This window comes from Acipenser ruthenus, unplaced genomic scaffold (genome assembly GCF_902713425.1).
Source record: "Acipenser ruthenus unplaced genomic scaffold, fAciRut3.2 maternal haplotype, whole genome shotgun sequence".
NCBI classification, from domain to species: domain Eukaryota; kingdom Metazoa; phylum Chordata; class Actinopteri; order Acipenseriformes; family Acipenseridae; genus Acipenser; species Acipenser ruthenus.
This window is the reverse complement of record NW_026708178.1, coordinates 1-26,172: the sequence shown is the minus strand read 5'-3', so window position 1 is coordinate 26,172 and position 26,172 is coordinate 1. Positions and strand designations below refer to the sequence as shown.

The 26,172-nt window shown below is 40.5% G+C and overlaps 1 protein-coding gene across 1 annotated transcript in view; it reads right to left on the bottom strand.

Moving 5' to 3' along the window:
* LOC117409048 (protein FAM149A) overlaps nt 1-25,928 on the bottom strand; it is a 32,669-nt gene extending 6,741 nt beyond the window's left edge. The window contains 13 exon segments of the mRNA XM_059020185.1: nt 1,826-1,904; nt 5,484-5,612; nt 9,017-9,134; nt 9,352-9,579; nt 9,902-10,005; nt 11,075-11,229; nt 20,726-20,780; nt 20,782-20,908; nt 21,241-21,411; nt 22,828-22,950; nt 24,785-24,927; nt 25,027-25,159; nt 25,798-25,928. Of these exon segments, the coding sequence (XP_058876168.1) occupies nt 1,826-1,904; nt 5,484-5,612; nt 9,017-9,134; nt 9,352-9,579; nt 9,902-10,005; nt 11,075-11,229; nt 20,726-20,780; nt 20,782-20,908; nt 21,241-21,411; nt 22,828-22,950; nt 24,785-24,870 (1,375 nt within the window). The 5' untranslated portion in view covers nt 24,871-24,927; nt 25,027-25,159; nt 25,798-25,928.
* Nucleotides 25,929-26,172: the final 244 nt, after the last annotated feature.

Sequence of the window (26,172 nt, the reverse complement as noted above, 5' to 3'; positions counted from 1 at the left end):
GACCAATTAAGTGTTTATTAGAAGCTTAATTGGACAGTTGGAACAAACACCAGGAGGGACATCAGCCCTCCAGGACCGGAATTGCCCACCTCTGCCCTAGCAGCTGATCATCAACATAAGATTACTTTCCTGTGCAGCTAGCTCTTTAGTGCATAGTTCTCTTTCAGTACCTAGTTGTATTTATCTTTTTAATTTAATGAACGGAGATGCCAATCCATTCTAATAAGCAAAGTTTAATTATATTTTGGGAAAATTTGCCCGACTGCAAATAAGTCAAAAGGACAAAGGAGGGCATTATACCTTGTTGCTATATGGAGTATGATGCTGCATTTACACTAACTTTATTCTGGTTACAAGAGAAAATAAGTCAAAAAGATTTTGCTTAGAATTTACAGATTTATAATTCCACTATCTAGTGGCTCAGATTAGAAATGCACTTTCTACAGAAGGGGTAGGCAACCCTGGTCCTGGAGTGCCACAGACACTTCTGGTTCGTAAAAGTGTGTCTTTAACTGTTTTTTAAAAGGAATGTCATTCCAAAGTTTGGGCGCATAGCAGCAAAAAGCCCTATTGCCCATTGAGCGAAGCTTAGTTTTGGGTATTGTCAATAAACCCGAGGATGAAGAACGTAGATTATGTATGGGTGTGTAACGTGTAAGCAATTCAACAATGTAACATGGAGCTAAACCGTTCAGAGCCTTATAGGTTAACAACAGTGTTTTAAAATCAGTCCCGCTCTCCACCAGCAAACAGTGCAGAGAAGCAAGAACCGGTGTAATATGGGCACCCAGTTTAGTGCCAGTTAAAATGCGATCAGTGGAGTTCTGAATATATTGTAGCCTGCTAATAGCAGCCTTGGAGACACCTGCAAACAACACGTTGCAATAATCAAGCCAGGAAGAAACAAAAGCATGAACTAGCCTTTCTGCATCAGGCACAGACAACATAGGGCGCAGACGAGCAATGTTACGAAGGTGAAAAAAGGACACCTTGGTGACATTGCGGATATGTGACTCGAAAGTAAGGCTAGGGTCAAAGACCACACCAAGATTCCTAACTACAGAGCTAGATTTAACTTCAAGCCAATCGTTCACTGTGCTAAAAGAGTCTAAATTTCTAAGTTGTCGAGGCGAGCCAGCAGGATTGTGGCACTCCAGGACCAGGGTTGCCTACCCCTGTTCTACAGTAGTAGTGGAGTTTATATAAATGTCATGAGGAAGGAGGCTTTATGAATGATCATTATGGGTGTGCAACTGTGATTTCCTAAAATATCATATAGTTTTATAGGGGCCCACAACTGACCCATATACAGTAAACCCCTCCACATAACAAAATCAACTAGCTTGATATTTTGGAGTTACTTGAGGCTGAAAATTACATTCCACACCTTTACTATCAACATAATGTATTGCATGATAATGCTGCAAACATATTTCAATTTGTGTCTTTTCTCCAGTGTACAGTTAATTCATTTAAACAAGCAAGCTATATCTTATCTTACATTCTTATGTAACAAAAGGTCAATGAGGCCAAACTTCATATGAGGATAACAACATACGCAGTTAAGCTTGTCTATACATAAAACAATGCCTTCATCACAACTCATGACTTTAGCAGCTTGTGGTGTCAAACCTGTGAATAAGCCCAAGCCAAGAGCTAATGACTCCTGTTCCATGTGCTGTAATCTACTTCTCAAAATGTGAATCAACTCTACCTGGCACCCATAACTTTAAAAACAGTCAATGGTGGTATATGTAGTAATACTAAAATAAATGTATCCAATGCAACGACAAGACCAGAAGTCTTTCAGTATCAGTGTCTTCACCTGTACAAGATCCTCTCCCGGTCCGAGTGCGGCAAGCAAAATCCAAAGGGGTGAAAGACCTTTTAAATGGCGTGTCCGACTGAAAGAGAAAATAAAGATGTATCTGTTTCAGCTATCTATCATTTTTGTACATGCATTGTACAGACAATAGTTTAAAAAAATGTGTATATGGTACATGCTAGAACTAGTAACCTTGCTCAGGGGTGAAATTCTCAACAAAAAAAGTGCAGGTATTCATATCCGCAGCCAGGTGTAAACATTAAAAAATAATTAGACAAATTGAGTGCCAGTGAATAAATACTTGTAAAATGTATAAATATCGGTACACAGTACATTTTTAATACAAAATAAACCTAAAAAATAACTGATAGAATATAACCAATTCATCATAAACAAAGAAGCTGAAAATACTGAAAGCTTTGTATCCTCTGCATGTATCACTCAGTCATGTACTGTAATATAACATCTAAGTTAAACCTTAAATGACAAGCATTAAGAAACATTACACTATGCAGCAATTGCTGAAGAGGGAGAGCTTTGTTTGAAGATGTCCTAAAATGCTGATGGTGATGTTATAAACAAAAAGTGTATAAAAAAAAACAACTGTGTTATAAAAATTATACAAAAAGGTCAAACATTACACAACAGGGGCTGAAATACCCCTCTCATTTTTTATGTAACAGACAAATTTGCAACATATATCCCTGTTATTTCTTTTACGTATTACTTAACCTACAATAATATATTCTAGGTGCTTCTCTGTTGTGTTTCTCTCTCGATTAATTATCATGAACTATTCCAAAAAAAAGGATACTCAAAGCTGAACGAGAGTAAATGTGATGGAATTATGTGAGTGTTACACATACTGTACACCTTCAATTGATTTTTTCATCATGGCGTGATCATCTTCCCCCACACACACTTCCTGGCAATCTTTTTTAAACAGATTTGCTAGTCAGCACGGCAAATACTTAAATGAACATTTTACCACTCTGCATTGTGAATCAGTATTAAACCTTTTAAAAATGCAACATGTTTCGTCTGTTAAGAGAAAGGGAGAATGCTGGGTGTGTTTACCTACAGTCAACATTTGGTTGGAGAAGTGATGCTTTCAGATATACAATCTATATCTTTATAAATCTAGATACACAAATATTTTTTTTAAAATTGTACATTATTGTTGTTATTTAACAGCTGCTCGTGATTAAAAAATATATATTTCACACTTGTAAAGAAAGTTTCAGCTAGACTTTTAGACTTTTATCAGATAATTATTATTCACTGGACATGAGGGCTGCATGGAAGAAGAGACCTCAGGAATTGGTAATATACTGTATATGTGCTTATAAATTAGAGAAGAGTAAGGAGATTCCCCTTGGCTCACGGAGAGCTGCCCTCGTGGAGGTGAGACCGAACCGATCAGTCTCCAAGACTGGGAAGAAACTGATACTTCCCTCAAGGGGAACCTAGAGGTGAGAGAATGGGAATTTGACAGTGATAGATACATTTGGCCAGGGGTCTCCCTTGATTCACGGAGAACCTTCCTTGAGGAGGACGAATCCAGCGGCGTCAGGGCTTCTAAGGTTGGGAAGTGAGGGGTTTAAATAGCGGATTAGCAGATGTTATTGGTAGGAAGGAAACGGGGAGGAGCCCTCGTTCATGCCACCCGATTAACACACAAATTTACAATAACTAGCATTTTTTTTCTCACAGAATGGTCAATCAACTTCCATTAATCAACTGGATTTATGAAGAGTTTAATTTAACACCGTAAAACTTTATGTAGCTAGCGTGGACACAAGCACGACTTGATTTTTTTTTATCTTCATGCGAGTAACATTCAAAAACTCAATAACTTGGTTTTTAAAGTCATTATGTACATTAAGAAAACAATGATATATTATTTTTCTCTGTAGAGCTGTTCCCAGAATGCATTGATACACATACTTTACTTTGAAATGGATTTTATTTCACAGAAAACAGCTATATTTTACAAATTCCATCATATTCATTGTTTTTAAGGTTTAAAGAAAAAAACTAAAATATGAAATCAGGAGTGTGATGGGGACCATTGCACACCCTGCCACACTATAACTTTTCTTTTGTTTAAAATAAGACCCTGATAAAGGAATTTCAGGAAACCGCCGACTTACCTGTATTCCAGTAACATATCTATCACTGTCCACATCATCACTAGCTGTTGTCCCGGAAGACACAGATAAATAAAAGACATTTGTTTTTGAAAAAGTTTTCCAAACGCTTGTTCTTCTTCTTCACTCTGTGTTGTTGGTCATTGTATGTCTTTGTGTATACTGCATCATGAAAACCCACCCTTGGGAACAGTTCTACAATGCCTGCAGGCATTATATTTTTATAAACAGGCACTGGACGACCACCGGTCTTGTGTATAGTTTAAGTCTGTAATTATTTCATGTTTTTATATTTATATATCTGAATTAGTTTCTTAATTGTTGTTTGTTATATGAATTGTTATTTCCTGTGTATTGCCTTCCTGTTATGGTTTAGGGTGCTTTACCTTTAAGGTAACAATCTCATTAAAGTGAATGAATTGCACCTGTAAAAGTGGGCAGGGTTAAGCAGGTATAAAGAGGGCTAATTACGACACAGATTTTTGCTGTGATTTCCCAAAGCTGGGGCTATAGGGAAGTATAGTACAATCTATACAAATTTATTTTATTTTGAAAGTTAGTTATTTTTGTTTATCTCTTGATTTATTGTTTTGCTATTTTTATTTATTTTTCACAGCAAATATTTGCAAAGTGGTTTGCTGCATTAGAAGGTGAACGTTGTTTCCTTTTATAAATAAACTGAACTCTTGTTATTAAAAAAGAAAGTTTGACTTCGGATGATTTTCTTTATTTAATCCCGGGGACTTGGCTAAAAGGGACCCTGTGACAAGCAGACTAAATTAAACATTTCAGAATAGTAAACTTACATCAGATGTCATTCATTTTATGAACAACCATCTTTTACTTTCCATTCCTGCAACAGAGAATTAGTAGTCGATATCAGGGAAGGGTACCGACAGCACATTATTTTGATAACGTTATTGACCAATCATATAAATCCTTAGGCAGATGAGACTGACCAATTGGTTTAATAATGATTGGCACCAAAGCTGCCAAATAACTTCTCATCATGATCTTGCTGCCAAGAACTAAGGTAAATAGGTCATCCACTGCCATTGGCATTAAAATAAATCCTGGTACTGAGTACTGGCAGAATTTCACCCCTGACCTTGTGTTCTCAAGAGCACCACTGCACAAACGGATACATGTACCTGGGTAAGCTCTTTTTTAAAGCACATATCCCATTTATAAAATACAGTTTTTGTATTATAGTTTAAATTAATCAAAATCTACACAATATGCAGTATGTTTTGTCAAAGTATGGCATGCAAAGTAATATGTGGGACCAGTAGCAAATGCTGGACCCATTTCTACACAGCTATACAAAGCTTACAGCAGCATACATTTTGTTTAGTAATTTATTTTTCTTGGAGGTTTCAATGTTGCATGCAGTTTTGACCCTACTGTTTTTAATTGAGTTGTTGTTATGAGTGGTTACATAGCTTTGTACTAGCATTTACTAGAATCCTCAACTTTGTACACACAAAGCTTGCAATAAACATGCCTACCCTGAAAGTGTGTGTTGTATTTGGCCTTGAGGAATGGTCCAAAGCAATGGGCCGTTCCCCGAGAGGCTGTTGACCTGTGCTTTCAGGAACGGCCCTGGACTCTCTGCTGTGTGGGTTCCTCCCTCTACGCTGGAATCAAAAAATAAGGTCAATGTTAATCAAAGTATTGTACATTAAATCAATAAAACTCTGTTTTATTAAAATGTAAATAAATGCTGGACTATTTCAAATGCAGATTTCGATTGCAGGTAGATGCCAATGTAACAGTATCTTCTAAAATCAATAACAAACCAGGATATCTGTTTTATTCATGGTATGAGATGACATAGTGAATTAAAGTGCTGGAGGCCTGGGTTTAAATCTGGTCACAAATGAATGGGGACTGGGTTGTTATCTCTCATTCCCAAAGAGGCTAGTACCTCCAGTGAAGGCTTGAGGGTAAAATGAAAGCTCACATTCCCATTGCTTATGCTGCCTTGCTTTGTGCAGAAACAGATGAATGATGGCAAGAGAGAAATCAATTTCATCAGAAAAAAATAGGAACAACAAAGCATCCCAGTATCATAACATATGGAGAATGGCACCTCTTTTGATGGAGGTAACAGTGTAGTGGTTATCATCCCACAATGGCCACACCGAATTACACTGTACCCAGGGTTGACCTTAGGCCTATGCAACCGTTTCTTACTGGACAAGTGCGTTGCTGTGTAACCAAACTCGGTGTGGTTCAGTAGCAGAACTTTGTAATCTACCTGGAATTTGTTATTGAGAGCCTGTTCATAAACAACCCATACTTTACGTTTTGGGAGACTGCACGCCTGTGCCCACTGATTGTACAGTAGATGCCGCTTATTATCAACCCCTCAGTTCCCAGCCAAAAGTTGTTAATAACCGAAGTTGTTAATAAGCGGAACGCCACAGTTTCAAGTTAATTTCCAGTTTCGAGCAACTATATACACAGTACTTTTAGGAAGCACATCACTGAAATATGTGTTTTAAGAGAACATCACTGAGATAGACGTTACAAAATACAAGAATAAACCATTGTAAACTCTAATGGGCAAATGTGTTTTGAAAAAAGTACAGTAGGCTAATATCTGTAACGTTAATCTGCTGTACTCTGCAACAACGTACTGTACTACCAATGTCCTTAGAGAAAAATAAACTGTTGATACTGTACTTACATTTAATAATCAAGCACAATTTTAAAAATAGCTGTCCAATGTTGCTTGCTTTTTAAGATTTGCCACCTCTAAATGTAAATCCCTCTCAATTTTCTGAGCAGCTTCATTGCCGTTTTCAAAGCCATGATTCTGGCATATCCTGTGAAAAGTGTCCACTGCCTGCAACTGTTCTTTCAGTGAAAGTTCTGGTGCAGTATCCGCTTCTATTTCTTCCACTTCTTCCACCTGTAGGTGCCTGTCAACTGTTACTGCCTCCAAAAGTTCTGCATCTGTGAGCTCACCTGCCGTCTCCTCCTGACTGTCAAACTCCTCAACACTCCTCAGCTGTGAGATTGTCAGGAATGGCAACATCAGCAAGCGCATCAATATCAATCTGCTCCTCGCTGTCTGTGGCACACACAAACCCCCCCTTTCTGAAGTCTCGGGGAGAACAGCGGCCCAAGACTCTTTAACTAGGTGAAGTGTATCAAGAAGCGTTATCTTTTTCACAGCATCCATCGCTCGCTGCTGTGGGTCAGTATCCAGACAGGCAATACTGCGTGCACTGAGACGAGAGCGGTGGTGGCCTTTTAAGTTTTTAATGACCCCCATGTCCATCGGTTGCATAACAGAGGTCGTGTTCGGTGGAAAAAAGTGCAACACAATGTGAGACAGTTCAATGTTGCGTGAATGAGCTGGGCAGTTGTCACTTAAAAGGCAAATGTGACGGTCTTGTAGCATTAGCTCCCTGTTGCAATTTTTCAGCCACTCTGTAAACAGTGAACTTGTCATCCAGGCATTTCCAGAATTCCTGTAGATCAACGGAAGGTGCGAGCGATCTTTTGGAAAACAGCGAGGGCTTTTACTTTTTCCAATCAAGAAAAGACGGCGCTTCTCTGTCCCATCCGTTTGTACAGCACATCAATGTAATGTGGTCCATGGCTTTTTATACCTCCTATAAACACTTCCCCCCTCAAACCAAGTCCCTTGTCTGGAAGGCCCCGGTAGAACAGAGCGGTTGTTCCATGGCTGGAACTCGTGTAAAATCCAGGGTAAGGTGTTTGTTATCCATTCAGCAGCCGCTGGAAGTTCAGCTTTGTGTTTCTCGTTGTGTTCTTTCCATTGAACCACGTTGTATCGGGTTTCCAACGACTGAGCCACCCATCTGACAGATTGAACTCCTTTCCCCGCTCTATTGCTAGCTGAGTCGCTTTTTGTTTCAGAATTGGTCCGGAGACCTTGCGCTAGTTTCTGACAGTACCAGAGTCATAAAGCATCGGCAATGTCTGCCTCCTTTCCGTCACGTTGGCGCTTAAGGCCTCAGTTTGTGCTGTTTTCATACTCCCTGATAATGTTGTCACTCACCTTTAGAATGCGGCAAACGGCAGATTTTGAAATGCCCGACTTTTCTGCTACGTGCACTTGCTTAGCTCCGGGTTCACGTAGAGCCCCCAGAATCTGAACTTTATCGGTTATAGACAGGTCTACACGTTTGGAAGCCATTAGGCCTACACATAAACAATCAGCAAATATAAAATGTACAGAGTGTCCTCGTCTACTAAATACTGTGTAGGCTATCTGCAGTTTTCATAATACAGGGGTAAATTCAGTATGTTATGATGTTATGATGTATACAGGGAAGCTGAAATGCGTGCCCGTTTTGCATTCCCGCTCATTCTGTAACCATGGAACTTTTGAAAAAGTTGTCATTAAGCGGGATACCGTTGTTAATATCCAAAATCCGTTAGCGTTAAAGTCTATGGGACGGGACTGGTTCCCACAAAAATGTTGATAATAACCGAAAGTTGTTTATATCAGGATTGCTAATGAGCGACATCTACTGTATTTCTAAAATGTACTTGTGTGTGGGTATTATAATTAGGGCTGTATTTTTTCAATGTAAAACATTGCTTATTTCACAGCATTTCACAGTCTAAAAATAGGTATTTCAAGATATTTCACGATTAAACAGCGTTGTCACATAACAAAATTGATAATCGCTCTAGTCATCTTAATAACTAAAAACAATCTACAATATTTATGGGTTCAGGCAGTGGCAGAGAGAGAGACTGGGGGCGTAAATACCTCTCTGGATCTCAAAAGAGAAAAAGGAGAGCAGAAGTTAATGAAATGCTCAAAAGCCAGGAAAACATAATAATTTAGTGGCACAAAAAGCAAAAGAAGTTCATTTGGGATCTTGAGAGTTACTGAATTTATAGCAAAGTTTTTAGGTGTGACATAAGGCCCATTGTCCACCGCATACTGCCCACAAAGAGGTAAGGCCAGCCCTAACTGTACCAATAATCTATGTTGTCTTTCCTGAAGCCTAGTATCCTTAAGGACAAGTATTACACATCCTTATATACCTACCAGCAGATTACGAGGCACTGACAGATTATTTTCCAATGTTTCTAAATGAATGGGTGGCAAATGTTTTTTCCTTGTAGTATGTACCGACGGGGAGGATAAGCAACCAGTACCAGTTTTCCTGTAATATTCAAGATTATAAAAAAAAATTATTTATATAAGCATATATCTATATATGGATTTTATATTTGCAGTTTACTAGCCACAATATTGTAGCACATTACAACTATAAATAGAGGCTATTTTCTTAACAAAGCTGCTAAAAAACAAATCTCAATGATCAGTAACAGATGACATTTTTGGTGTGCTCATCGAAAGTGTTCATTTTTTGATCTTACAGTTTTGTTCCTGTGAGAACTTCATCTCTGTAAGCGTTGCGGGTCTTGGACCGGAGTGCATCTGAGCTGAGCACTGTCAGCTTGCGCTGAGCTACTGGTTTGCATGAAGCTGTTTGCATCCTTTTGGATGAAGATAAAATACTGTGGTCTTGCAGTCGGCCCAGTCGGTTCCGAGCTGAGGTCAGAACACTGGGACCCATACTTAGGTGCTTCTCATCTTGGTTGCAACTACATAAAGTTAATACACAATTAATTACCAGCATATACAATAACATGTTTGTAAAAGAACAGCATTTGAAACTCATTTAGCTGTACAATATTAAAAGACAACTTATACAATTATTGTGTGTAAAAATCGTAAATGGTGGGGATCCCTGGTACAGACATGAAAAGGTGTATATTTATTTGTTGAGTCCATACAAAATGTTTCTAATGCTACATCACAAAACTTCCCTCACTCCTTTTTTTTTTTTTACTTTATCCACTTAGAACCATTATGTATCTTCTATATATTTGTTCTTGTCAATTTACAGAAAAAAAATGTACTTACAGTGTCTTCTCAGTTAATCCAGCATGCCTCTGTTGCAGGGGTTTGGCTTGTATAGTCATAACACCTTTCAAACTACTGTGGAACGAACTTGACATACGAGAGGTCTGAAGGAAAACATTTTTTTTCTAATGAGTAAGATGATTAGTGAACTACCTGGTTCTGGAATGCAATTTATTTTGATTGTGTATGCAGTTAATCTGTTTTATTTTATTACATCTTGCTGACTGTAATAAACTTGATTAGTGTGCATCTAGTTGCCCTGATCATACATCACATTTTTAACTTAATGTAAAGACTCAATTATAATAGCATAGAATAAGAATTAGAAATGAAATGTTTAATCGCAATTTGATAAGCAATATGTGTGTCATACAGATGTACAGAGAGATAGCTATCGTGAACCTGACATTCTCAATAATGTATGCACAATAATATTAACACCAAGTTTCATGATGACTGGACTAGCAGTTCACCTGAAATATGGAAACATGTACTCACGATCAGCTCCACTATATACCAGTGGGGAATAAAAACCTAATCTGATTTTGAAAAGTCTCTTTTTCAATACTTTCTCAAAACATCCAAGACCAGTCTAAGACATATCTTTAGTTTACTCAAATAACAAAACATTATTTTTATGTAAAGCCCTAGACACTGAATGCCGGTAAGGGGTAGCTCTGCTACACAAACTAGTGCTGCTGGTGTAAAAAAAAAGTGTCTAAAAAGCCAATAAAAGAAACACAAAATTGACTTAAAATCCACATCTTGCCTTTTAGTTTTGAATATTTAGATACAGGCTGCCTTAGCCATTCTTGACAGAAGTCACTAGAAGTATCATAAAGAGAATAAAGTCTTTATTCAAAGTTTGGCATTTCAATTTTCCCTGTGGAATGTATGTTACCTGTAAGCTAATGAATTGTATATTTATTACATTACTTTTATTGTATAGTTTCATTATGCTTTTGTGTACACTCTTCAATAGATTTATAGTGTAGTTCCCACTGATAAGTTGTAATGACTTATTATTCCACAGTATGGTTAAACTGCATATATAATCAAAAGATTCATTACACACAGTCCTACTCATTTTAAAAACTGTGTGTTTCTTTAAAACAGCTGGATCAGTGAATACCTTTTTCTTTCTGCCATTTTAGTAATACCAGAAATTCATACCTGTGATGGGGTAACATTTGACCAGAAGGATGTACTCCTTGACTCTGAGCCCCTTGAAGGTGGAATACTGAAGGTGTCGACTGTCACATGGGATGCAGGCACAGGTAACAATTTGCCACCTGGAGTTTCTAGGTTAACCATTTGTGTATCCTCATCTATAACCACAGACAACAAAAGGGAACATTTACACTTAATTTTTTTTTTTTGTTATTCACATTGTAGCAGATATTTACTACATAGGTTAGTATATAAATTATTTACAGCATCTCAAAAGACAATATTATCTAACTCTTACCAGTCAATGTAAATACCAAGATTAATATATATCTTCAATATATCATTTTTCTGTTAGTAGAATATGGCTAATTTAATATTTTAAATAATATTCCCCTTTAACATAATAGGTATCATATCTTAACAGTACTTTTAATATCCAAAAATAAAATCAGATAACAGTTCAAAAGTAAAATTACTTTTGTTTATTTCAATTTTACAAATGTTCTATGCACCAAGAAATTCAATAAATCGTCATATAGTTACCAAACTTTCATTTAGAATTAGGTTTAAAAGAGTCTTTTAACAAAGTTGTTCACTCCTAGTGGTTCCAAAGATTTTGCAAAGTCCAACAAATGATCTGGTTCCCAATGGTTTAAAAGATTTTTTTTTGTGATTTCCTCAAATAAATGAATTCTTGGTCATGGCCTTGTTAGATTGTTGATAGAAACGTCCAGCAGGATACAAGAATGAAGCTTTCTGTGGTTTAAAACAAGCAGCAGTGTGTTGCAGGATAAGTTACTTTTAGTTGGACACAAGCATGAAGATTTCTTTCAGCAGGTCAGATGGCAGGCTGGAAGCTTGTTGTCGTAGTTACTCAGATGGTAGGCTGTAGCTTTCAAAGGTCTCTCATCCTTATTGCTTGTAGGTGTGCAGAGTTAAGAGCCAGCTTTTTGAGATAATTGAAAAGAAGGGAAGCAGCAGCTCTCCTATCGCATAGCTACATCCAACTTACTTTGATCAACATCTGTTAGAATATCACTATAAATGTTAATGTCAACAGATATCATTGATCCACAAGTGGGCCAGTCTTGGAAGTATCCTCCAAAGACTAATTGTCATAAGCAGACTGTAGCAGGGTGATTGCCCTGCACGTGTGTAAATTAGTGTTTGTGTAATTTGTGTGGGGAAATGGGTTTATTGTGTGTCGTTTTGGAGTTGATTTGTTTAATTGAATTATTGTTTCCAGACGGGCGCTAGATTGAGACTTGCTGCCTGCTAGGTTTGGTTGAGGGGAAGGGCAGCAAGTGATTGGCTGTGCTGGACCTCAATCAGCAGGTGGGCGGGTCTTGACCGAGTGTCCGTCAGTTCAAAAGCATCCGCGGGAGATGGTTCGGGGTGACTGTAACGCCATGCCAGAGGGGAGCGGCGACTGCAACGCCATGCCAGAGGGGAGCGGCGTATACTCGGGAGGAGAGGGTCTGCTCTGCAGGAACGACAGCTACGCAACCCTGAGACTGCAAGCGGTGCTTGTGAAGGCAATGCCCAGCCAAGGCCGTATGAAGCAGCACGAGTCGTTGTATGAATACCGGCTCATGAGTAGGTTAGTTAGGGGATTGTGATCCCATGTGATGTATAGCGAGGGTTACGTAGTGTAGCCGGTTCCTGGAGCGGGACGCCTCGTTTTAAGGCTAGCGCTCGCCCTCTGGGGCACCTTTTATTTGTAGTTTTTGTACTGTGTTTTATTTTTGCCTTTTGTACAGCTTGCTGTATGTGTCCTCTGTGCATTACCATGGCTGGTAACGTCACATGACCACCTTTACTTTCATTTCTGTTTGTAGTAATAAATCCTGCGCGCCTGTGCCGGCGTTTCAAATCCACCCCCCAGTTGTCTCTCTGTATTGCTTAAACAGCGGTGACCCACGCATGTGACGTAAGACCCTGTCACAGACCATTTTTGTTTATTCAAAAAATAAAACTAGTTTGTGCTCCCAGCAGGGAGTCTTTGAAGCTAGCATAAGTGTGTGTGTGGGGGGGGTGGTCAGAGAACAGACAGACAGAATTCTCCAGTGCAATGGTTACATTTAGATTTGGACAAATCCTTATAACCAATATAATATACATTTAAACCTTAATAAATGGTATCATTTATCCATCATAACATTGGGGAACACAATGTGTCAGTTATAGTACAGGGTAACAGATGCTGAACATTGTTCTTACTTTAATACGTTTTAATTCTTGAAGCTGCAAAAAACACTTTTCATCCTCTCTTATTTGTGCGTTTGATTCCCCCTTGGATGTTTTTCTACATTAATAACATGATTAAATAGTAAAATTTTTATTACAGATACCAAATGTAACAGGGGCTTTTCTGCTTGCTCAAGAGATGCACTTTGAAATTCTGCTGGTCAATCTATAGGTGTTGCGAAAGACAGGTTATCAATACTGTTGTTTAAAATTGTCATTCAAACACTCTATGAGCAATAAAGGAATAAAGTGTTAAAAGTCATTGGATTAACTGATATCCAGTCAACATATCCTTCAATAGCCCAACTAATCAGAAGCCAGAACCAAAATAATTACATTATCTGTTCTGTTCTCAAGGTATAGCGTAACATTAATGAGTATTATACGGTGCATACAGACAGGTGCCTCCATTTTAGAAATACATTGAAGCCATGGGTGTGGATTGTTGCCTATTACGGTTGGTTTAAAAAAAAAAAAAACTATGCAGCATCTGAGTTTTATTTTTACCCTACTAATGAGGATAGTTTCTATGGAAATGTGATTTTAACAGCTTATGTGCTGGTGCTTATATACCAAAGACTTTGGGAGAGCATATATCCTGTTTTGGACGGAACAGTCTCCTTTTTAAGCCCTGTCCCGGACCTCACAGCTTTTTTGGCAAAACTGGGCATTTGTCCCATGTTCTCATTCCAACTGATGAGTTGTATTCTATTCTGAATAGACTATTCTGAATATACTATTCTACTTGTAATAAATCTGTTTTTATTATTCAGACCATCCAGGATACAGTAAAAAAAAGTATTTGGATCAATTTAGTGGTGACTTACCTCAACACTATAAGCTCTACCCTTCATACTGGCATTCATTCTGTTCATTAACTCATAGCACACATCTCCAGGGAAGTCATGAAAGATACACTAAAGATCATATGTTGCACACATGATGCGTGTGTCTTTTGTTTGGGCTTGTGCGTATCTGTGTAGTTAGAAGCATTAGTAGAGTGTGGTCATTTATTGTTATAAATATGTATTAGAAATGTCTGTGTAATTTTAATGAAGACCTCCAAAAACATATCATATAGATATGCCAGTAGAATTTCAGTATCATAAGAAAGACATTGAGGCATTGGAGAGTAGAGGAGAGCAACACGATTTATTCCTGTATAGCCTAGAAAGGAGAACCAGAGGCGAATTAATAGAGATATTTAAAATTGTCAAGGGGTTTAACAAAGTAACTGCTGATAATTATTTTTCACAGGCCACAGAGAACAGAACCAGGGGCCACAGGTTGAAGCTGAAGAAGGGCATATTCAGAACCGAGTGGAAAAGGAGCTTTTTCACGGAAAGGGTGGTGAACCATTGGAACAGGCTGCCGGACAGAGTTGTTGAAGCACAGACTATCGGATCCTTCAAGAATAGACTGGGTGCTGTCATGAACAATGCTGTGTAACCCTCTCTGTAGCCATAATACAACCTTTAGCTAGCCACCTGGAGGAAGAGCAGTCCGTTTATCACGGATTCCCAGAGGTTTCATTTCCCCTACTAACTAAATGGTTCGGGTTTTTAGTTTTTCCTCTCCTAAGTGTTAATGGACCATGCTTGCACTAAGCGAGCACAGGTGGGCCGAATGGCCTTTTCTCGTTCTAGAATTTCTTATGTTCTTATGTTTTTTAAAAAAAAAGACATTTCAACATCGGACAACAGGAAAGTTGTATGCGAGAAGTGTGGAGCACATTTCTGCATTGCCCACGGCGGCTGAAATGACATTACCCAGCACCTTCAAAAGCAAGAAACACAAGTGCTCAACGGCTAGTGTTTCAGGATTTTTTGTGAGACAAGACACAAAAGCTGAAAAAGCTTTTGCCAGTGAGGGAGTGTTTCCTTATCCCTCAGTGTGGCACAAACACAGTTTTCGGTCGAGTGACTGTACACAATTAACTAAGAAACTGTACCTAGTTTTCATCTGCTCGCACAAAATCTGAGGCAATCATTTGCAATGTCTTTATCCATTGAAGAAGTGCAGCTTGAGTTGGACAAGTGTTCCTTTATTACGCTTAGTGTGGACGTGTCGAACAAAAAGGAGCGAAAATTATTTCCTGTTCTTGTATGGTATTTTCTCCCACTGAGTGGAGTTTGTACAAAAATTATCAAGTTTTGGTCTCTACCCAGAAAAACATCTGATTTACAGTGTGCATTCATCCAGCAAGTCATTGAGAAGTACTCTCTTAGTGACAAGATTGTTGGAATTTGTGCAGACAACACCAACACTAACTTTACTGGTGCCAGACATGGTGGGAAAAATAATTTGTGGCGGAAGCGCCAGGCCAACTTAGGAAAAGAGATCTTCGGTATTGGGTGTGGGGAACTGTGGCAATGTGCCCCGCCCCTGTGTGCATATTATGTGTTGTATGTTGCGTGCATGTGTTAATGTTGGTGTATAGTCATTGGTACACGGGATATAAACGGGTCTGTGTTTCACGTGTGATTTAAAAATGTAGATTTGTATTTAGGCACGAGGAGGGCACAAATCACTTCACGTGCTGGTTAAATGTAATATGTGAGCACGGGGTTGCACAGAATTAATTCACGTGCTGGGATTCAAGTGAATAAGTAATTAGTAATTGAATCCCAGCACAACAGTATATATAGATGCACATTTTCATTCAGTCGGGGTTGGGTGTTCGAGAGTGGAGAACGGGTGTGGAGAAGGAGAAACTAAATAGTGAAAGAAAGCGTAAATATAAGTGTTGTACTCACCGTGTTTGTTTGTCTCTCCGTGCACCGTTTGTTAAGTGCTTAGTACGTTTTGTTTGTCTATTTATTTTGGCGCAAGTGCCGTGTCCTGTTTTGTGCTTGTGTTTTTGTGTTTAAAACCTTTTATTTTCTGTTCTGTTTATTAAATGCTGAGCATGATCACGCGCCCAGCTTGACCTGGAGGACCTCCTCGGGGGCCTCAAGGACCAAGGTTGGTGCATGGCCTGTGGGGTCTACAGACACACGGTGGCGCTCTCCCCCTTCCAAGGTGAGGAGGAGGAGGAGGAGAAGGGGGAAAGGAAAGCTGCAGCAGCAACCACAACACCAGCCGGAGGAACAGCAGCCCGGGTGTTACTGCTGCGCTGAGCCTGGGCATTCCAGCACCAACTGCCCCTGGTACCCCCTCGGACAGCTACCCCAACTATGCCCCATCTGCAGAGGTGAGCACTTCGTGGCCTGCTGCCCTGTCCATCAGGAGAGGGAGGAGCAGGGGTCGCCTCAGTATCCACCACCAGCAGGGGGAGGTAGACTGCTGCTCCCACCGCCCCAACCACACCTGCAACAGCGGCCAGAGGAGCCAGAGAACCTGTTCCTCTGGTGCACCTGGTGCGGAAAGGTGGATCACCGCTGGAGGGACTGCTCCGAGGTGCCACTGAGCTGGTGCGGGCGATGTGAGGAAGGGGGATACGACTGGTCGGGATGCCCCTATGCCAGCTCGCCAGTACCTGAGTTGGAGGAGCCAGAGCGTCCACAGCCCAAGCGGGAGGAGCCCGAACGTCCTACGCCTGAGTGGGGGGAGCCCGAACGTCCACAGCCCAAAAGGGAGGAGTCGGGGCGTCCACAGCCCAAAAGGGAGGAGGTCTGGGATGATGGCTGGGAGGTTTTTTTAAAGAACCTCGCGGCAGAGTCATGCCCTGGCTGTGGGGCTTATGGGCACACGTTAGCCATATGCCCCACCCAGTATGAAGAGGAGCGTCCAGTGCCCAGACGGGGGGACCGCGAGCGTCCAGCGCCCAGACGGGGGGACCGCGAGCGTCCAGCGCCCAGACGAGGGGACCGCGGGAATCCGAAGCCTGAGAGGCAGCTGTTCCCACCTTCACCAGCAGAGCAAGAATGCCTGCTGGTTTCCCCAGCACAACCAGCAGAGGAAGAATGCCTGCTGGTTTCCCCAGCACAACCAGCAGAGGAAGAATGCCTGCTGGTTTCCCCAGCACAACCAGCAGAGGAAGAATGCCTGCTGGTTTCCCCATCACAACCAGCAGAAGAAGAATGCCTGCTGGTTTCCCCTGCACAACCAGCAGAGGAAGAATGCCAGTCCCCTGCAAGAGAGGCAGAGCCGCACCAGTCCCCTGCAAGAGAGGCAGAGCAGCACCAGTCCCCTGCAAGAGAGGTAGAGCAGCACCAGTCCCCTGCAAAAGGGGGAGACTACACGCTGTTCCCACCTCCGTCGCCAGGAGACTACACGCTGCTCCCACCTTCGTCGCCAGGAGACTACACGCTGCTCCCACCTTCACCGGCAGGAGCAGAGCAGCAGGAGCTGCCTCTGCCTCCGCCACCTCCACCGGCAGGAGCAGAGCAGCAGGAGCTGCCACTGCCTCCACCACCGCTAGGAGCAGAGCAGCAGGAGCTGCCTCTGCCTCCGCCACTTCCAGGAGCAGAGGAGCAGGAGCTGCCTCTGCCTCCGCCACTTCCAGGAGCAGAGAAGCAGGAGCTGCCTCTGCTTCCACCACCATCAGGAGCAGAGGAGCAGGAGCTGCCTCCACCACCGCCAGGAGCAGAGGAGCAGGAGCTGCCTCTGCCACTTCCAGGAGCAGAGGAGCAGGAGCTGCCTCTGCCTCCGCCACTTCCAGAAGCAGAGGAGCAGGAGCTGCCTCTGCCTCCGCCACCACCAGGATCAGAGGAGCAGGAGCTGCCTCTGCCTCCACCACCACCAGGAGCAGAGGAGCAGGAGCTGCCTCTGCCTCCGCCACTGCCAGAAGCAGAACAGCAGGAGCTGTCTCTGCTTCCCGTACCTCCACCACAGGGAGTACGGTGGCCGGAGCCCCAGAAAGGGGAGCTGTCGGCCACGAAGAAGGGGGAGGAGGTCTGGAGACCACCAACCCCAGCAGCAGTTTCGCTGCCAGAGATCGTGGGGGAGGTCAGGAGACCTGCTCCCACTGCAGCAGTTTCGCTGCCGGAGATCGTGGGAGAGGTCAGGAGACCAGCATCCCCCGCAGCAATTTCGCTGCAGGCGTGGACCAGCAGGCTGTCAGCCGTGCCACTACCGGCAGGGGTGCTGACAGCATGGCCAGCCATGGGCCCACTGAAGCCTCCCTTCCCAGCCCGAGACTTTGTCCTGGACTGCTGGATTTTTAAGGGGGGAGGTGGCCGTTGAGGCCATCTGTGCTTTGCACAGGGGGGGGTATATGTGGCAATGTGCCCCGCCCCTGTGTGCATATTATGTGTTGTATGTTGCGTGCGTGTGTTAATGTTGGTGTATAGTCATTGGTACACGGGATATAAACGGGTCTGTGTTTCACGTGTGATTTAAAAATGTAGATTTGTATTTAGGCACGAGGAGGGCACAAATCACTTCACGTGCTGGTTAAATGTAATATGTGAGCACGGGGTTGCACAGAATTAATTCACGTGCTGGGTTTCAAGTGAATAAGTAATTAGTAATTGAATCCCAGCACAGTATATATAGATGCACATTTCATTCAGTCGGGGTTGGGTGTTCGAGAGTGGAGAACGGGTGTGGAGAAGGAGAAACTAAATAGTGAAAGAAAGCGTAAATATTAGCGTTGTACTCACCGTGTTTGTTTGTCTCTCCATGCACCGTTTGTTAAGTGTTTAGTACGTTTTGTTTGTCTATTTATTTTGGCGCAAGTGCCGTGTCCTGTTTTGTGCTTGTGTTTTTGTGTTTAAAACCTTTTATTTTCTGTTCTGTTTATTAAATGCTGAGCGCGATCACGCGCCCAGCTTCACCAAACCACATCTCTCTGTTTATTTATTTCCTGGCTCTGGTCTGACACCACCCACTCCGGCCGTCTTTGTGACAGGAACATATTGTGCATAAATGCCTCCAAACTGCAGTTGACTGTCTTCCTTTCGACATGGAGAGCTTCATTGTAAAGGTTTACAAATACTTTCATATCTACACGGTGCATGTTGAAGAGTTGAAAGGCTTCTGTCGATTTGTCGAAATCAAGTATTTCAAATTACTAGAGCATGGCAGCACACGATTACTCTCATTAGGACCAGCAATAGACAAGATGTAGTTGATTTTCGATGGGCTTTAAGCATATTTTCTTCAAATGCCCGACACTGCTAAAGAAGCTCTTTGATGATCCAGCCACTCAATTGTGGCCTTCCAAAAGATAACGATCGAGAAAAATGATTTGTCGGTGACAATTTGCGCTGCAAATACGTTCCCTGCATGTTCACTTATCGGAGAGGTTGGAGAAAGATTTGTCACACAGAAGAACCTACTGCACACACTTGTTGAATACGAACCAATGATGTAGTCGACAATTTTTACACAACATGCCTGTCCTACTTAGAGCGCTGGAGACCTGCCTTTGAGTGCACCAAAATGTTTGACTGGGCTCTGCTGAGGAATATGCCACAGTGGTCCAGTGCAAAATCAATTGTCTCCAGTTGTCTTTCAGACTGGAACCGTAAGAGAACGCCCGTCACCGAAAGGTGGCAGAAGACTTTGAGAGATGGGCCGTAATGCAGTACAATATGCAGATCTAGCCAAGGCTGTGGAATTTGTGCTGTGGCCTGGTACTAACGTGACTTTTCAATTATGAATGGTGTGTGGTCTCCTGAAAAATCACATTTCAATGTCTCCACCCTGAAGGCTGTCTTGTGCATCGGAGTTAACTTTTCTCTGGACTGTACTGCATTTGATGACAAGTTGCTGAAAAACAAGCAAACTCCCAGAAACATAGCACTGAGAATTACAACTGGTATCAAGCAGCTTCACACCCTGAATGAAAGCAGCAAGACAAGGAACAATGCCAGTAACTACTGAATTGTAAGTAAAATATATGAAACTATAACATATATTAACATATAAATATAATACATGAAACTGCCTTATCTGTTGTATTCCTTCTGCAAGTGAACTCCGCTGAGCACTGACCATCTCCTACCCAGTTTCCCGTTTTCAGTTTAGGGAAATATGGTCACCCTACAAAGACTGCATAAATTACTGGTGCTTTACTGTGAGCCATTATGAAAAACAGATGGTGTGCTGCAGATTTTCACAGCCAAGTTCCTAAGGAATTAGAGACCGTCCCGGCTGCTCATGTTGGCCTTTACTCTATGGACAGTGTATTTGACAAGTGTATAAATACTGATATTGTATTTTCATGAGGTAGCTATTTTGCATGTGGTCATTTATAGTTAAGAATTTTATATAAACTTTAATTTGTTAACTATAATGATATGTATGATACCATGCTTTCATTTCCTTAATATAAAGTAAATACTGAAGTAGATAAATAAAGTGAATATTTATTTTCCTTGTTACTGTATTTGTGGACTTGGAAGGGTTACTATTTTTGCATTATGTAGTGACATCAAATAATCCAAGTAACATGTTTCTTATTACCAAAAGCATCACTAAATCCAGAGAAAGACTACACATTTTATTAAAATAAAGTACCTGTGAGTTCATTCTCCCAGTGCTTCCTTATGAGCTCTCCTATAATTTCCACCACCATCCCTCCAGACATCATCAAACACTTCAGCTGTGACGGCATCTTTGATACAAGCCTTAGGCGAAACAGGAGGAACACCCCGGTTACATTTCTTTGGAATTTTTCTAAATTCCAAGCCCTCGTCATCACTAATCAGTACAAAAAAAAGAAATACAGACAGACAGACAGGTAGGTAGGTTAATGGTCACCACTATAGTTTCATTCGATATGAGTTGAAAAGTTTCTTCACTCAAGCTGTAGACTTCTGCATTAAGTGCTTCTATCTACTGTATTCTTCACGCTGCATTATATTACAGTGTATAATATATTTGGGTTGCCTATTACTACACAATACCAACAACTGATTATTGAAATGCCTTTATTTACTTAAATTATCATAATGGGTTGTCTATTTCGGTATTACACTTAAACTGATAAAATGATAGCTAGACAGGCAGACTGTAACTTAGTTGTAACTTACATTTCTTTAGTATCAAAAGCAAAGTACTCCTCTATTTTCCCATCCACTTCATAAATCTCTTCCTCTAGGAAGGAGTAGAGGGAAGGGTCTGAACATGAAGTCTCTCTGGAGCCCAATGCACTGTGCACTGGGGAGTGTGTTGCAACCAGCTTCTGACCCCAAAGGCACAGCCTGTAAAATAAAGTGTAACATCTCCTTGCAAACACATTACAAAGAAAACAGACATCAGTAGTACTAAAATCGTTTAGGAAAAAATACCCACATTTGGTACAGACCTGCTGCTTCAAACTGCTACATCAACTCCCATGGAGTACACATGGTATTATACTGTATGTTCCAGAACACTTATGCATCTCTGCAAATACTGGCCATGTGCTGGTTCAACACACTCTTGTTACCCTCATTCTACAACATATTTCTCAAATGGAGCAGTAGGTATGCCAAGCCAAGAAATTCTCCTGACAGCAACGTTGACAATCTGTTCAACAGTATTCAGACGAACTCAGAAAATCTGTTCACTGTTTACTTAAGTGCTAATACCCCATCAGCCATAGACTCATATGTGGTAACTACAGGGCAAGGAGATAACAATCTTCAGAGAGGATAACATCCAAGATAAGATTGAGAAAGGGAGACTGTTCTCTCCTAGAACAAGCACGCCTGGTAGTTATAGCTATGGTATGATAAGGGTTTTGGTCTTTCCTTGTTCAGGGTCCTGTTTTTTTTAATAAAAAAAGAAGTGCTGCTTTCGCATTAGTCATTCAGCTTAGAGAGGCTGCTGTTGCTATGCTGTCAATAGACTCTTTATAACATTTGTTTTTCCAATACAGTATTATGGTAAAGAAAACTTGATTTACAATGCTATTTACTCCAAATCATCATCATCTCTTTCTTTTTGTTTTTACAACGGAAAAAAGCAACCAATAAAGTTACCTAACCAGAAAGATTATTTTTCAGTAATCCATTCCAGGATACAGCAGTACATTATTCATCCATAAACATCAAGCACTTATGATGTAAATGAGTGGAGTTTATAAAGCAGACAGAATGTATTAAGACATTTTATTTGTATACTTTGGTGAAAACTGCTAGATAAATAATGTGTTCTCCAATGTGGTTTGGCATTTTTAAGTAACTAGCAAATGCTATCTAAATGTTGACAGTGATGTGTGATCTCCCTCTATTCCCCAGCCACACTCTAATACCTTCCTCTGCCATCTGTCCAATTTTGAACCTCTGCCCCTGTCATAGGTATAAGTACAGTCAAAGGTGCACGGGTGACACTTATGTCTATACATGAGTATAAATAATTAATTATCAAGATCTCAAGATGATTTACCTTTAACTGCATGACTCTGAATTTCTAGCTGCATTGTCTTCTCACAATAATTTCCCTTTCCTGTCTGACAAAGTGATGTGATGTACAGATAAAAGCTAATACTGTTGTTCTCTTTGAACCATTTCAGGTCTGTATCCTACACAACAGAATCAAGGTATTTTCTGAATAGTATGTGCTTACTGAGCAAACATCTTTAAGTTGTCCAAAATATTTTGTCAATGTAATAGCATAAAAGATATGGCATTTACTCTTTCATGTCATTGGTGCTGTCCAGGAAGCTTGGTGATGGAATTGTTTTAGAACTGGATGTTCTCTTCTGAACGTGCTGAAATCCTTCATCTCTTGGTAATACTAACTGGCTTCCCAAAATCCTACAGAGAGCCAAATGAAGAGACATTAGTATACTATTGCTGTTGACTTAGTAATCAACAATGATATACTTCTTACCTAGCAAATTGTTTAACGTTATGAATTTAATAGAAATATCCATCTGATGGTGGCACATTTTTCTGCTTTGACAATGTAGATTTGCAACATCATCTAAGGCTGTATCATGAGCATGGTACTATGGTTACAGTAATCACATTTGCCACTAAGCCAACCAAAGACAGAGCAGAGAAGATGGACGATTAAGCTGTTTTTTCTCTACCAAACGAACTATTCAAAAGCACAGACATCAAAAAAGAGCATTCAAAATGTGAATCTGAATGCAAGAAACATTTTTTTTTCAAATAACACATTTAAAAAAAAAAAAGGATCTTCTGAAAGGATTCACAATTTCAGTAAAAAAGGTATGTATTTTAATTTGAAAATAAACCATTAAACCCTAATGGCTACCCAATACTATATAGACCAAGCCCATCTTTCACTAAATGTTCTGCTAGTCTTTCTCTCCTGCTTCTCCAGTGCCTCCTTTGCAACTGTATCTTTCTCCTGAGGGTCGGTGGCCCTCCATTACCCGGCCTTGATTGATTCCTGACAGACGTCTGAGATCGCACCTCAATTGAGGACGGCTCCTGCTGGTCCAGGCGAAATTCTGGGCCAGTCTAATCATCCCACATTACAATATGAAAAAAATATAAATCTGTACAGTAGGCCTATACAGTATACAGTACAGTAGTAAAATCAAATGAACACCTAGCACCCTTTCTTTTTACTTTAGCCTGTAGGCTACCGGTATGGTAACACAAAATAAACCACACTGCTGCACTGTACACATTGGTGTACAATGCGAATATAAGATTGTTTAAAATTGAAACTAAATGATTTTAGCAAGATATTATTATTATTATTATTATTATTATTATTATTATTATTATTATTATTATTAACTTGGTAGCCTAGACAGTTAACACATAATAGATAATGGTGCCGCATTGACAAGTTATGATACTTACAGGAGAACAGTCAATTCTCGTTAACACGAATTTCAAGGGACCAGCAACAAATTTAGCATCATACCACTAATTCGTATTATCATGAGTAGTCTATAAGCCGAATGTACACTGTCAGTTTTTATTGAAGTTAGTCAGTGGTGCAGTGCTAAAAGATGCTTAGAATGAGCTGGAGGGATTAGTGGCACATGTGTGTAGTCTATTGCTCCAGCACGTTGGGGAAACCAGAAATGTCACAGAAATTTGTTTTCAAGGCTTGTAAGTACACCCTGCTTTCAGGGAAAAATAGGTATTTGGGTGTTCGCCTCAAAAATGCATTGCGCAAAACTGGCAACGCATGAGAAAAAGCAGACTGGGAAATGTCAGCAGCAGCTGTCACAGTCCCCTGAAAGCACCCAGAGGCAAAATAATTGAGGGTGGACAATAGTTTGACCACTGCAGGGATAGCATGGCTTCTCTGAGTGACAGGCTCCAGGTCATCTTTTAAATCAGACAGCAGCTCAAGAATTATATGGCTGCCGAGCCTGTACTTGTGCTTAATTTAGTCTTCATTTAAATCTAAGCGGGTATTGCAGGTACAAAATACCCTTTCTCTTCTCATCCTACAAATCACTTGTTCTTGCTGAAGATGATGTCTCCTTCTTGTTGCAATCACAGCAGCCATGGTTAGGTGATAGTGTTTTTCATACTGCCTTTTAAAGGTTTGCTAATTGCGACTGTTTAAAGCATGCTTTCAAAAGTTCTTAACAAATTGATGCAATTGTAAGTGCAGCAAATGCCGGCAGCTTTAGTACATCTCATTATATCTCACCTGAGATGGGGTGAATGCTTGGTCCACTCTTTACATTCCATCTGTAGGCCTTGTGTTCTGGAACTCACCTTGCCTTCAAATAACATCTCAGCAACATCCCATAACAGCTGGTGGACTTTTTGGGTGTTAACCCTATCAAACTCCTGAAATCAAAGGGGGGGGGGGGGGGGGGGGGATTAGAGACTTGAAAGAAAAATTGAAATCTGCAAAAATCTAATCATCAAAGTCGCACAATTGCTTACATCATCTCTCCAAGAGTAAACTGAGCTTCTTTCAGTAGACAGACCAGTTGCATAACTCTGGATTCCAGACCATGAGTTATTGAGACCTACTTGTGTAGTCTGACCACTTGATGACACAGAAGCTGAGCAGTCACTGAGGGGACAAGTATAAAAATAATCAAATTACATGGTAAATCAGTACTTTACATTGTACTTGAAAATGTTAAATGATTACCCCTTACTTCTCAGTGTCAGTGGCACTATTAATACAATTGATGCTTTTCTAATTTACTAGTTATAGTCCCATGGGGTGGATTTGCTTTCACATGTCATCTAACCATCTTTTGTGTTCTAATTTAGTGTATATGTTGGCAAACCCAAACACCTTGACTTATTTAATGCTCTGGCCTCATGTATTGCTGCACAAGGCCCTGTCACCAACATTACTGTTTTGTTTTCAGAGACTTTTCATTTGCAGTAGCAATACGATCTTCATAAGGCAAAATTACATTTTGAGTGCTAGGGATTGAAATAGGTTTGGAAGCAATCCCCCAGTGGATTTTTGACCCCGGACGTTGATCTTCATCGTGCTTTAGAAAATCTGTTTTTCTTTTGCAAACACCATAATTCAGAGCACTTCTAAGTAATAAGAAGTCGCAAAACAAACAGTATGTACAATACTAACTGATAAAGAGCTACACTAAGTGAATGTTTGGCAAGGCAAGGGGCGTTCTCAAATGCTTTATATATTATACTGCTCTAAAAACAAGTGGAAATAAAAAAATGAAATACCTATGGTAACTTTCAATAGCTCCCAGAACATGTTTTGTAAAGAGTGTAGGAAGAGAACCGACCGTCTTCCCATGAAAATGATGGTTTGGGATTCCTTTGTAGAGTCCCTTTCTGAAAAGAATAACGGCAGAGTTAAAATAATGTATGCTTGGAACTCATTTTTAATTTCAAAGATTTATCTAAAGCATTACCAAATTAGCTACATTTTGTTTAAGTGCATTTATTTGCAATGTCTATAATAAAATGTTAGGAAACTATTTTCTATAAATTTGATGAAATGGTGAGCAATTTTATAAATGAAAATAAGAAACAGCAAGTTCAGTTTGATTTTAGTTCTATTTTTTTCCAGTCAAGCTTTATAATAATAATAATAAT